This window comes from Oncorhynchus tshawytscha, unplaced genomic scaffold (genome assembly GCF_018296145.1).
Source record: "Oncorhynchus tshawytscha isolate Ot180627B unplaced genomic scaffold, Otsh_v2.0 Un_contig_1648_pilon_pilon, whole genome shotgun sequence".
NCBI lineage: Eukaryota > Metazoa > Chordata > Actinopteri > Salmoniformes > Salmonidae > Oncorhynchus > Oncorhynchus tshawytscha.
In genome coordinates, this window is record NW_024607421.1 from 9,246 (window position 1) to 23,109 (window position 13,864).

A 13,864-nucleotide genomic window follows, 5' to 3' on the forward strand; every position below is an offset into this window, starting at 1 on the left:
CCTGTAGAAGAAACAACACAGAATCAGGCTGTGCACTGTTCCAATACCTGTAGAAGAAACAACACAGAATCAGGCTGTCCACTGTTCCAATACCTGTAGAAGAAACAACAATACAGAATCAGGCTGTCCACTGGTCCATTACCTGTAGAAGAAACAACACAGAATCAGGCTGTCCACTGTTCCAATACCTGTAGAAGAAACAACACAGAATCATTCCACTGTTCCTTACTTTGTGAGAAATCAGTGAATCAGGCTGTCCACTGTTCCAATACCAGAAGAAACAACACAGAATCAGACTGTCAGTTTCAGACCAAACACAGACATCAGTTCCACTGTTCCAATACCTGTAGGAGAAACCACATTGATCAGACTGTCACTGTTTCAATACCTGTGGAAGAAACAACACAGAATCAGACTGTCACTGTTCCAATACCTGTAGGAGAAACAACACAGAATCAGGCTCTCCACTGTTCCAATACCTGTAAAAGAAACAACACAGAATCAGACTGTCCACTGTTCCAATACCTGTAGAAGAATCAGGCTGTCCATTCTGTCTACTTCTCCAGACAGTGATGTCATAGTCACAGAATTCATTAATGTCTTACTTTGTGGTCAGTGGTGTCTCCACCCATTTCCAGGTCCCCTCAGTAACAGAGTCAGTCAGACCAATCCAGACATAGTTCTTTACCCCGCATAACCAATTGACAAATGTCTGTAGATGTGGAAGAGAGACAACATTGTTAATACCTGCCATTTCTACTCTCTCTCTCCCTCTGTCTCTCTCTCTCTCTCTCTGTCTCTCTCTCTCTGTCTCTCTCTCTCTGTCTCTCTCTCTGTCTGTCTCTCTCTGTCTCTCTCTCTCTGTCTCTCTCTCTCTCTCTCTCCTCTCTCTCTCTCCTCTCTGTCTCGCTCCCTCTGTCTCTCTCTCTCTGTCTCTCTCTGTCTCTCTCTCTCTCTCTCTCTCTCTCTCTCTCTCTCTCTCTCTGTCTCTCTCTCTCTGTCTCTCTCCCTCTGTCTCGCTCCCTCTGTCTCTCTCCCTCTGTCTCTCCTCTCTCTCCCTCTGTCTCTCTCCCTCTGTCTCTCTCTCTCTGTCTCTCTCTCTCTGTCTCTCTCCCTCTGTCTCTCTCTCTCTCTGTCTCTCTCTCTGTCTCTCTCTCTGTCTCGCTCCCTCTGTCTCTCTCTCTCTGTCTCCCTCTGTCTCGCTCCCTCTGTCTCTCTCTCTGTCTTCTTGTAGCAACAGGTCACACATCTTTGGTATTTCACTCAATATATCCAAGAGTATTTCAAAATTGTTTTTTTTCTTTTCAAATTCTTTGTGGATCTGTGTAATCTGAGGGAAATATGTGTCTTCTAATATGGTCATACAATTGGGCAGGAGGTTAGGAAGTGCAGCTCAGTTTCCACCATATTTTGTGGGCAGTGTGCACATAGCCTGTCTTCCTTTGAGAGCCATGTCTGCCTACGGCGGCCTTTCTCAATAGCAAGGCTATGCTCACTGAGTCTGTACATAGTCTGTACATAGTCAAAGCTTTCCTTAAGTTTGGTCAGTCACAGTGGTCAGGTATTCTGCCTCCGTGTACTCTCTGTTTAGAGCCAAATAGCATTCTAGATTTTTGTTATTTCTTTCCAATGTGTCAAGTAATTATAATTTAGTTCTCTCATGATTTGGTTAGGTTTAATTGTGTTGCTGTCCTGAGGCTCTGTGGGGTCTGTTTGTGAACAGAGCCCCGGGATCAGCTTGCATTGGGGACTCTTCTCCAGGTTAATCTCTCTGTAGGTGATGGCTTTGTTATGGAAGGTTTGGGAATCGCTTCCTTTTAGGTGGTTGTAGAATGTAACGACTCTTTTTTGGATATTGATAATTAGCGGGTATCAGCCTAATTCTGTTCTGCATGCATTATTTGGTGTTTTACGTTGTACACAGAGGATATTGTTTGAAGAATTCTGCATGCAGTCTCAATTTGATGTTTGTCCCATTTTGTGAAGTCTTGGTTGGTGAGCGGCAACCTCACCAGACCTCACAACCATAAAGTGCAATAACTGGATAACAGATTCAAATATTTTTTGCCAGATCCTAATGGGTGTGTCAATTTTATGTTCCTTTTGATGGCCCTTCTTGCCTTGTCTCTCAGATCCTTCACAGCTTTGTGGAAGTTACCTGTGGCGCTGATGTCTAGACCGAGGTAAGTATAGTTTTTTTGTGTGCTCTAGGGCAACAGTGTCTAGATGGAATTTGTAATTGTGGTCCTGGCGACTGGACCTTTTTGGAACACCATTATTTTTGTCTTACTGAGAGTTGTTGTTGGTGTTGCTGTAGGCCCTCCTCGGTTGGTGACAGAAGCACCAGATCATCAGCAAACATTTGACTTCAGATTCTAGGATGGTGAAGACCGGGACTGCAGACTGCTCTAGTGCCCTCACCAATTCTTTGATATATATGGAGAGGGAGGGTATTAAGCTGCATCCCTGTCTCTCTCTCTCTCTACACACACACACACCTGTTGTTCTTGGCTCTTGATGACCACCAGGTGTGCTCCTCTATTTCTGCAGTCCTGTCTGCTCTCCTCCCAGGATTTTTCTCAGTAGAGATGTAGTAACAACTGCTACCAAGCTTCTTCCATCCTCGAGGACACACTATAAGTTGAACATTTCCTGCTTTAGTCACTTTATTACAACATTTAATTAAATATCAATCAAACACTCAAGGAAGACAGGACACTAACTAATGGACAGTTTGGAAGTCGGACTTTGTTTCACACATTTTTCATTTAAATATTTCCTTTAATGTAAGTTGAATTGCCTGTTTATAAGTGACGTGTGAACAGATACAGAGACTGTGAAACAGAACAGTCATTAGACAATTTGACTCACCTTTCTCAACTAAAGATTGTTTCAGACGTTCTGTCTCTTTCTGTAGCTGGTCTCTCTCTTTGGTCAGGGTGTTGTAACTGGTCTGTAGCTGGTCTCTCTCTTTGGTTAGGGTGTTGTATCTGGTCTGTAGCTGGTTTCTCTCTTTGGTCAGCGTGTTTTTGCTAGTCTGTAGCTGGTCTCTCTCTTCGGTCGGGGTGTTGTTGCTAGTCTGTAGCTGGTCTCTCTCTTCAGTAAGGTTGTTTCCGCAGGTCTGTAGCTGGTCTCTCTCTTCAGTCAGGGTGTTGGAACTGGTCTGTAGCTGGTCTCTCTCTTCAGTCAGGGTGTTGGAACTGGTCAATTGGTTCCTCTCTGTGAAATAATACAACCAATGAACAAGGTAACAGTGGAATTTGGTGAACTTTCTGAATGTAATTGACTGGAATATAAATGTAATTGATCCCTGGTCATTACACCACTGATGATGAAGAATGTTTGAGTGAGAACATATCAAACTCACGGTAGAGAAACAGGCCTATGATCCCAGCCAGTAGGAGAACACACAGCAGCCCCAGACACACTGCAGCAGCTCCAGAGTATCTCTTCCACCACTGACAAGACACTGAAGAACAAATCATTACCATAAAAACTTGCTGTATTTGTGTCTAATTTTGTGTCCATTTGCTGTTTGAATCACTGAGGGAAATACACAAGATTGACAAGGGACAGAACACCAGCACTGAGTTCCAGAACCTCACATATTCTACTGCTTGACTTCCAGAACTTCTTCCAGAATATTGGCTTAAACATAGTGCAGAGTTCAGGCACCCAAAATGATTGCCGGCACCTATTTAATTCTAAATCATACTTAATTTGTTATTTGCTTCGTAAACAACAGACTTTTCCAACAATGCAGAGTTAAAGATACAACATTTAAAATAGTGACACAATAAATAAATACACAGTGAATTAACAAAGAAGAATAACAAGTCTAAATAACATGGCTACAGAGCATTTGGAAAGTTTTCAGACCCCTTGACTTTCTCTACATTTTGTTACGTTACAGACTTATTCTAAAATGGATTCAATTGTTTTTCCCTCATCATCCATAAACATTGTCTTCATCAATCTACACACAGAGCCTTTTGGTACAATGTTCACTAGTATTCGAGCAACAGCAACAACTCTTATGCTCGTGAACGGGTCAAGATTTCCTTCCTGACTGGCTGCCTCCGTGCAGCTCGGCTCGTCTCTCTCCAGGGGAGAAGCAGCGGTGAATCAGCACTAGAAGCTGCCTATACTGTGGCCAGGTTGGTCACTTTGTCTCCACTTGTTCCCTGCGTCCAGCAAAAGTGGTGGCTCGGCAGTAGTGGGGGACCTACCGTTGAGCCAAATCGCCTGCCTGCGTCCTCATGTGGCAGAGCCAGGTTCTTCCCCTGCCTGCTCTCATCGACTCAGGCGCCAACGAGAGTTTCCTGGACCGTGGTGTCGTTACCCAGTTGGGCCTGGACTCTGTTCCACTCGATTCACCCCTCGATGCCAACGCTCTCAAAGGACAGGTTCTCGTCCGTGTCTGGGAGAGGACCGTCCCTGTCATCCTGCATCTCTCTGGAAACCACCAGGAAAGGATCACTTTCCACATAATCGACTGTCCTCACTCTCCCCTGGTTCTTGGCCATCCATGGTTAAAGTTGCACAACCCTCAGATCGACTGGAACGCTGGAAGGGTAACCACGTGGAGTTCATTTTGTCACTAGAATTGTCTACATTCTGCCCTTGCCCCTGCCTTGTCTGTGCCCCAGTCCAATCCAGAACCTCCGGACCTGTTATCAGTTCCTCCAGAGTGTCACGATCTAGCTCCTGTGTTCAGCAAGCACCATGTCCTGTTGCTGCCGCCTCATCGGCCGTACGACTGCACATCTACCTCCATTCTAGCGCTCCTCTCCCCTGTAGCCGGTTATATAACCTCTCTCACCCAGTGCAGGGGAGGTGCTGTTCTGTCTCAACGTCCCCCCTCTGATCAGAAGCTCCAAAAGTGCGCATTCTTTTCCAGCTCTCAACTGCAGAGAAGAATTTTGACATCTGTAATCATGAACTCCTGGCAGTTAAGCTGCCTCTTGAGGCTTGGTGTCACTGGCTAGAGGGCTCTGCACTCCTCTTAATCATGTGGACAGACCACAAAAACCTGTCCTACATCCAGACCGCCAATTGTCTGAACTCCCGGCAAGCCAGATGGGCGTTGTTCTTCGGTAGATTCAATTTCACACCTACTTATCGCCCCGGTTCTAGGAATACCAAGCCTGACGCCCTCTCCCGCCAGTTCACCGCCGACAACACTGGTTCCGAACCAGATTCCATTGTGCCATCCACTTGCATTGTTTCCACCGTCCCCTGGGAGATCGAGTCCTGTATCCGCCAGGCTCAGCAGAACCAGCTTGACCCGGCTCTATTTGTTCCCGATTCTGTTCACTCTGATGTTCTTCAGTGGGTCCATTCTACCCACCTCACCTGTCACCCTGGTATGAACCGGACCCTCGCCTTTCTGCGTCAGTGCTTTTGGTGGCCCACCATAGAGTGAGATGCCCGCGAGATTTGTCTCAGCCTGCTTGGTCTGTGCCCGGAACACAACCTCCACTAAATCCACTTACGGTCTGCTTCACCCTCTTCCTATACCCAGTCACCCCTGGTCACACATAGCTCTGGACTTTGTCACTGAGTTCAATCTTGGTTTCATCAGACCCGAGAATCTTGTTTCTCATGGTCTGAGAGTCTTTAGGTGCCTTTTGGCAAACTCCAAGTGGGCTGACATGTGCCTTTTACTGAGGAGTGGCTTCCGTCTGGCCACTCTACCATAAAGAACTGATTGGTGGAATGCTGCAGAGATGGTTGTCCTTCTGGAAGGTTCTCCCATCTCCATGGAGGAACTCTAGAGCTCTATCAGAGTGACCATCTTGTTCTCGGTCACCTCTCTGACCAAGGCCCTTCTACCCCAATTGCTCAGTTTGGCCATGTGGCCAGCTCTAGGAAGAGTCTTGTTGGTTCCGAACTTCTTCCATTTCAGGATGATGGAGAACACTGTGTTCTTCGGGACCTTCAATGCTGCAGAAATGTTATGGTACCCTTCCCCAGATCTGTGCCTCAACACAGTCCTGTCTCTGGGCAGTAAGGACAATTCCTTTGACCTCATAGTTTGGTTTTTGCTTTGATATGCTCTGTCAACTGTGGGACCTTATATAGACAGGATTGTGCCTTTCCAAATCATGTTGAATCAATTGAGTTTACCACAGGTGGACTAAAAAGGTCTAAAAACCTGTTTTTGCTTTGTCATTATGGGGTTTTGTGTGTGGATTGATAAGCAAAAAAAGTGTATTAAATACATTTTAGAATAAGGCTGTAACTTAACAAAATGTGGAAAAAGTCAAAGGGTGTGAATACTTTCTGAATGCAGTATATATACAGGGAATACCAGGACCAAGCCAATATGAAGGGATATGAGGTAATAGAGGTAGCTATGTACAGTGAGTCCCAATACCAAGCTGATGTGAAGGGGTATGAGGTAATAGAGGTAGCTATGTACAGTGAGTCCCAGTACCAAGCTGATGTGAAGGGGTATGAGGTAATAGAGGTAGCTATGTACAGTGAGTCCCAGTACCAAGCTGATGTGAAGGGGTATGAGGTAATAGAGGTAGCTATGTACAGTGAGTCCCAGTACCAAGCTGATGTGAAGGGGTATGAGGTAATAGAGGTAGCTATGTACAGTGAGTAACAGTATCAAGCCAATGTTTAATTGTGGTACCTTTATTTAACTAGGCAAGTCAGTTAACACTTTTTAATGATTTTCACTTTGGATGAAATGCGTGCCCATAGTGAACTGCCTCCTACTCTGTCCCAGATGCTAATATATGCATATTATTATTACTATTATTATTACAAACAGGAAGTGGAAATTCTGGGGCTTGTTGATTTTCAACTCATCACCTATTCACATCCCAGTAAGATATGGATCTGTTCGCACTTCCTACGCCTTCCACTAGATGTCAACAGTCAGTAGAACGTGGAATGAAGCCTCTAGTGTGATGTGGGACCGGATGGCAGCTATTTGAGTCAGTGGTCTGGCAGAATGCCAATTCCTGGTCAGGCGCATTTCTCATTATATCGCCATGCGTTCCATTACTCTGTAGACAAAAACGAATGCTCCGGTTGGATATATGGATATATATGATAATAACATCCTGAAGATTGATTCTCTACTTTTATTTGACCTGGAATATAACTTTTTAAAGTTTTCGTCTGAGGTCGCCTGGACCGGCGCCAGCTTTTGGAACTTTTGTGAACTAGCAAAAGTAGCTAATTGAACACTAGTAATGGACATTATCGAACAAAACAGCGATTTGTTTTGGAACTAGGATTCCTGGGAGTGCATTCTGATGAAAGATCATCAAAAGTAAGGGAATATTTATGCTGTAATTTCGTATTTCTGTCGACTCCAACATGGCGGAGAAATGTTGTGTATTACTGAGCGCCGTCCCAGATTATTGCATGGTATGCTTTTTTCGTAATAAAAAAAAAATCTGACACAGCGGTTGCAAGAACAAGGTGTCTTTTAATTATGTAAAACATGTATCTTTCATCAAAGTTTATGATGAGTATTCCTGTTATATGACGTGGCTCTCTGTAATTACTCCGGATATTTTGGAGGCATTTCTGAACATGGCGTCAATGTAAACCGAGATTTGTGGATATAAATATGCATATTATCGAACAAAACATAAATGTATAGCGTAACATGATGTCCTATGAGTGTCAACTGATGAAGATTATCAAAGGCTAGTGATCTATTTTATCTCTATTTCTGCTTTTGTGACTCTATCTTTGGCTGGGAAAAATGGCTGTGTGTTTTTTGGGATTTGGTGGTCGTCTAACATAAATACATGTTGTGTTTTTGCTGTAAAACAGTTTAAAAATCACGATGGGTAGATTAACAAGATGTGTATCTTTCATTTCCTTCTGTTAATGTGTGAAAGTTAAATATAAAAATAAAAAAAACATTGAATTTCTCTGCAGAATGTTGGGGGGGGATGTCCTAGACAGGTTAAGAACAGATTCTCATTTACAATGACAGCCTACTGGGGAACAGTGTGTTAACTGCCTTGTTCGGGGACAGAAGGACAGATTTGACATTGTCAGCTCAGGGATTCGATCTTGCAATCTTGCTATTACTAGTCCAACACTCTAACCACCAGGCTACCTGCCACCCCAATGTGTAGGGGTACGAGGTAATTGAGGTTGCTATCTACAGTGCCTTCTGACAAGTGCATTTTTCCACATTTTATTGTTACTGACTGAATTTAAAAATATGTTTTGTAACTGACCCCATAATGTCAAAGAGTAATTATGTTTATATAATTATGTTTATATATATATATGTATACAGTGGGGGAAAAAAGTATTTAGTCAGCCACCAATTGTGCAAGTTTGCCCACTTAAAAAGATGAGAGAGGCCTGTAGTGTACCTATGATGAAAATTACAGGCCTCTCTCATCTTTTTAAGTGGGAGAAAATGCGCAATTGGTGGCTGACTAAATACTTTTTTGCCCCACTGTATAAGTGGCATTGTTTAAAGTGGCTAGTGATACATTACATCAAGATGGCAAGATGCAGTAGCTGGTGTCAGTGTCAGTATGTGTGAGTCTGTTGTAGAATACAGTGTGTGTGCATATAGTCAGTGCACAAAATGTTGTGCAAAAAACTTGCGTGTGTGCTTGTGTGTGTTGGGGTGTAAGTGTGTATGTGTGTGTGTGCGTGTGTGTGTTGGGGTGTAAGTGTGTGTCAGCATCTAGCACTACACCAGGTTAACTGTTACCTGAATGTTGATCAGCAACTCCATCCTTCTTGCAGGGCATGATGGGTCTTTCGTTGTTGTACATTTGATCATAAATATCCATGGTCTCTATTTTGTTTATTTTTTTGCCACTAAATCCATCGCAGTTTTCATAGATTTCCCATGACATCTTTACACACGTGTGTTGAAATGCAGTATCTTCTACTGTTGTATCTTCTACTGTTGTATCTTCTACTCTTGTATCTTCTACTGTTGTAAAGTCTTTGTTATCTCAGTTGTAGGTTTGTGTCTGTTTGCTGCACAGCTGGAGTCTCTGTGTGACTCAGTCTAATGTCAGACAGTTTTAACTGTCAACCTCATTAAAGGGGAAACTGTCTAACCAATAGTGTGACACTAACCACCACCATGTGACTCCACTTATTTTCTGAAAACGATGTTTGTTTCTCACAGTGAAGATTAGTTTGTATATTTAGTTTAGTTTATATTAGTTTAGTTTACAACAGTGTAGATCAGTTTGTATATTTAGTTTATATTAGTTTAGTTTACAACAGTGTAGATTAGTTTGTATATTTAGTTTATATTAGTTTAGTTTACCACAGTTTAGATTAGTTTGTATATTTAGTTTCAATTAGTTTAGTTTTTGTGCTTCGTACTCTTAGTAGTTTAACACATTTCACCTTGCACACCATCGATGGCCATGAACAGTTATTTTCATCTCTGCTGTCTCAGTGAGAAGAGTTACTCAGAGAAATGTATCAGAATGTACAATATGTCTTCATCTGTCTCAGAGGGGTTTCAGTGGTGATGTCCTTCACACCATTTGAAACTCAGTCGGTCCACTTCCTGTTACACTTTAAGCAGTGGTTTAATCTGACACTCTGATATGATGTTTAAAACAGCAGCAAGATGAACAGTAGATAGCTCAATGCAAGACAGTGAACTCACAAAGAATAACTGTTGTCTCCTTTGTGACATGAACACCAGAGATAATAGTTACTCAGAGATGTCTCTGTCTTTCTCAGAGAGGGCCTGAGATCTACATTTACTGTCTCCTGTATGACATGAACACCAGAGACAATAGTTACTCAGACGTCTCTATCTTTTTTCAGAGAGAGCCTATGGTCTACAATTACTCTCACATCTTCTCCTTCCCTCTTCCTCATCCTCTATCTACATCAAAACAAGTGGAGAGACACGAACTGCATTGCACACTTTTCTACCAACTTTCTGTTTATCAGAGGACAGTATGGTGTCACTAAGTACAGAAGTGTGAAAGTGTGTGACAACAGCTCTTTGTGAGAGTCAGCTTGTCACATGCTTCTTACTGGAAAAAAGGCAAATGACTTACTGTAAATTACATGTTGATCATTTGCATAAGACCCAGATTAGAGCACTTCACTTCTCAAGGGGCGTGTCTGAGGAGTCCTGTGTGTAATTCTACAGTCACAAGACCTCACAGTGACTGAAGATACTCCAAACGTTTATCATTTTTATAATCCATCTGATATTTACTGATTTATAGCACATACAATATTTTACTGGAACAAACAAATAATTAATGGAGTTGAGATTTTGGTGTGTATTGAGGTTTTACATTTACTGGACAATTTCCCCAAAAATTATTGTAAGAATGATAACACTCATATATTCATTTTGTTATTGCATCAGGTATGTAGTATGTAGTATTATTTTAAATAAAGAAAATAGGTGCTTCATTTGCATAAATACACCTGGTGTATTTGCATACCTTAAGGGAACATTTTGACATTCGCCGTATGGTTAGTGAGAAAGTCCATATTGCAAATGTACGGTCCCTTACTAGACGTCCGAAAACGTTTGCAAAATTCGCGGACGGCCGGATCTACCGGGAAGTCATCAAACAAACTCTCTCGGATCCGTTTTATAAAATAATCAAATTTTTGGTCATTTTTCCGCTGTCCCGGTAAATCCCACAAGAGGGCATAAGCAATCATATTGCAAATGTACAAAACATCACGAATCACAACGTGGCCTTATCTCCAAAATGGAAAATATTTCGAAGCCGAAACTTGGTGAGCGTAGGTTTGGCATAATGGGCAGTTGGCCCCGAACAAGATGGCGTCTAGGCCTCAACGGTTTGTGAGTTATGGCCATTTATCTGGGATTAAAGGTCCAAAATGACAATAGAGCAATAATTTTTCCGCTTCACGTCAAAGTCAAGGAGCCTCCGGTGTCAATGACAAAAGAACCAGCCATTTATCGATCGTCATTTAAGAGAAATCGTACAATGTCAAATTGGTGATGTTCAAAAATAGTTTTTTTAAAAACTGTTACAGATCCAGTTGCAGGGTGTTCATACGAATCTTTTTAAAGTGTGCTGCGGAGCTCTGCGAGATTTCTGTGATTTTCTATGATTTTCTGAAATAACACACACTCACTAAACCCTCCGTAAATAACTCAGTTCTTAACGTAAAGACTTAAAACTCAGGATTCTGTAAAGGCATACCCCAATCAGGATATGAGTTTATTTATAGCTTCCTGTGCCAACCGGAAGTGCCTTAAATGGTGTCATAGTGGCTGTTTCCAAGGGTTAAAAAGGTCAGATCTTTTCAAAACTTCATATGTGTGATTATGCAACCCCCATGAACTGTAAGTCAGTCATTTCTCCCAACAGATGTCAAAGAAAAGCTCTCACACACACACACACACACACACACACACACACACACAGCAAGGATGGAGTGACAAAGTGCGGTGTGCTTAAAGACACACAGAGCCTGCAATGGGATTTCCATATTCTCTAGGCCGTGCCGAGTTCAACGAGATGCCCCGCTTGACCGTAGCTCGCTGTGATGGACACTGACTTTCTAGTTGACTTTTGTACATTTGCAATATGTTTAAAAGGAGAGGGACCATCACCAAAATGGCATTCTGAAATCAACACAAAAAATGTCATCATCAGTGTCTTCAGACTGTGCCGAGTTCAACGAGACACCCCGCTTGACCGTAGCTCGCTCTGAGTGCAGCGACCGTGAAAAAAAGTAGGCCCAAAATGAAGCCTGGCCCTAAATGTAATTTGCTTTTGGGTGACAGTGAGAGAACCGTTAGGGTGAGAAGCACAATTCGACCTCAGGTACGATTCGGAGGTCCTCCCGATCTGTGCAAGCCTAACCTTGACCGTGTGGCATTAACCCTTAACAGTAAATCAGGGTTTTTTGATCTCACAGATTACAATGACTTCTCTCCCCATAGGAATACATTGCCTGCACCCCTAAATTCAACCTGAGGCCTATGTGGGTTATGAATGCCGTATGAACCTGTCTTTGATGACAATCCAGCAGGCCACTATGAGGTCTACCTGTGTTGATTCTAAGCTTCCTGGACCAACCGGAAGTGGTTAAAATCACCCTAAAAGTGTATATCCATACCCTGCCTGCAGTTTGATAGACATAGTGCATTCAACCCTGTGTAAATCAGTCAGTTCTTAACGTAAAGACTTAAAACTCAGGATTCTGTAAAAGCATACCCAAATTAGGATATGTGTTTACTTATAGCTTCCTGTGCCAACCGGAAGTGCCATAATTGGTGTCTCAGGGGCTGTTTCGAAGCGTTAAAAAAGTCAGATCTTTCCAAAACTTCATATGTGTGATTAGGCAACCCCCATGAACTGTAAATCAGTCATTTTTCCCATAAAATTTCAAAGGAAAACTAAATCACACACACACACAACTTTGATGGAGGGACACATTAGGGTGCGCAGAGACATACACTGCCTGCATTAGTTAACCTTGTTGGAACTTTTAAAGAACCGTCAGACCTAGAGTTCCGAAACGTTAGAAACCTGTTCTAGACCTCAGGTCGACCTCAGTGCGTGGTGAGTTACGTGGCTCTAGAAGGTTCTCGGACCGAGAAACAGCCTCGTACATTTGCAATGACTTCAATTCATTTTTGCATCACGAAAATGACGACATTTAGAAATGTCCCAGAGTCGCAAGACTAGGTGCATTGCGACCGTCTCGGCCCATAGAGACGGACCCCAACGTTTCTGTCCGATAGCTCATTCAAGGACCCCGTAGCAAGTCATGGAAAAAAGTGGATTTTCAGCACCAATTAGGGTCTTGCTCGGACACCAAATGACCTATCGAGCCGAAACTTGGGATTCGGGGTCACCTCAGCTAGGCCTACACATGACATCTGAACTGGACCCGCAGCTGGAACGTAACTACGTGTTTTACGTTTTTATTATGGTTTGAATAGAAGGCGTTGTGAATTTTGAGCCATCTCTGTAGTATGTGATAGTTGGCTACTAAACGAGTTGGAAAAAGTGGGTTTGGTGTCAGTTTGTATCAGTTTGGTGTCAGAATGATATCTAATTGACTTATGGACGGTGACTTGCTGGTGACTCTTGTCCATTTGCAATATGTTTAAACAGTGAGGTACCATCACCAAAGTGACACTTCTAAAATCAACCCCAACGAGCGATGGAGAGGAACCAGAATCACTGCCCAGCCATCCTGAGTTCATCGGGCCAGTCAATTTTGCATTCCTGCAGGATTTTTGAGCATGACAAATTCGTGATGGTAAATGCCCATTGAACCATATTGCAAATGCACATTGAATTTGCAAAAGTGAGAAAACATCACCAAATGGACATGATGAAGTCAACACAACGAGCGATGGAGAGGAGCAACTATCACTGCCAGGCCATCCTGAGTTCATCGGGCCAGTCAATGTTGCATTCCTGTAGGATTTTTTGAGCATGACAAATTCGTAATGGTACATGCCCATTGAACCATATTGCAAATGCACAATGAATTTGCAAAAGTGAGAAAACATCACCAAATGGACATGATGAAGTCAACACAACGAGCGATGGAGAGGAGAAACTATCACTGCCAGGCCATCCTGAGTTCATCGGGCCAGTCAATGTTGCATTCCTGCAGGATTTTTGAGCATGACAAATTCGTGATGGTACATGCCCATTGAAACATATTGCAAATGCACGTGCACTTGCAATATGATTCAACAGTGAAAAACATCACCAAATGGACATGATGAAGTCAACACAACGAGTGATGGAAAGGAACAACTATCACTGCCCGGCCATCCTGTGTTCATCAGGTCAGTCAATTTTGCAATTCTGCAGTATTTTTGAGCATGTCAAATTTCTTATGGCATTTGGCCCCCAAAAATTTA

The 13,864-nt window shown here is 42.8% G+C and overlaps 1 protein-coding gene across 1 annotated transcript; it reads right to left on the reverse strand.

Moving 5' to 3' along the window:
* Positions 1-629: 629 nt before the first annotated feature.
* On the reverse strand, positions 630-8,872 carry LOC121842522. Its single transcript, XM_042312445.1, has 5 exons — positions 8,711-8,872; positions 3,368-3,469; positions 2,872-3,219; positions 2,499-2,634; positions 630-712 (listed from the first exon to the last, which is right to left on the reverse strand). The coding sequence occupies exons 1-5, from the start codon at positions 8,856-8,858 to the stop codon at positions 685-687; spliced, it is 762 nt and encodes a 253-aa protein (XP_042168379.1). The 5' UTR covers positions 8,859-8,872; the 3' UTR covers positions 630-684.
* Positions 8,873-13,864: the final 4,992 nt, after the last annotated feature.

What these genes read in the sequence shown, in the direction of transcription:
- LOC121842522 (XM_042312445.1), bottom strand. Translation starts at nt 8,858, where the DNA reads ATGTCATGGGAAATCTATGAAAACTGCGATGGATTTAGTGGCAAAAAA. An exon ending in AGTTGCTGATCAACATTCAG is followed by an intron (nt 3,470 to 8,710) that starts GTAACAGTTAAC and finishes TTTGTTCTTCAG; the next exon opens with TGTCTTGTCAGTGGTGGAAG. An exon ending in CATAGGCCTGTTTCTCTACC is followed by an intron (nt 3,220 to 3,367) that starts GTGAGTTTGATA and finishes ATTATTTCACAG; the next exon opens with AGAGGAACCAATTGACCAGT.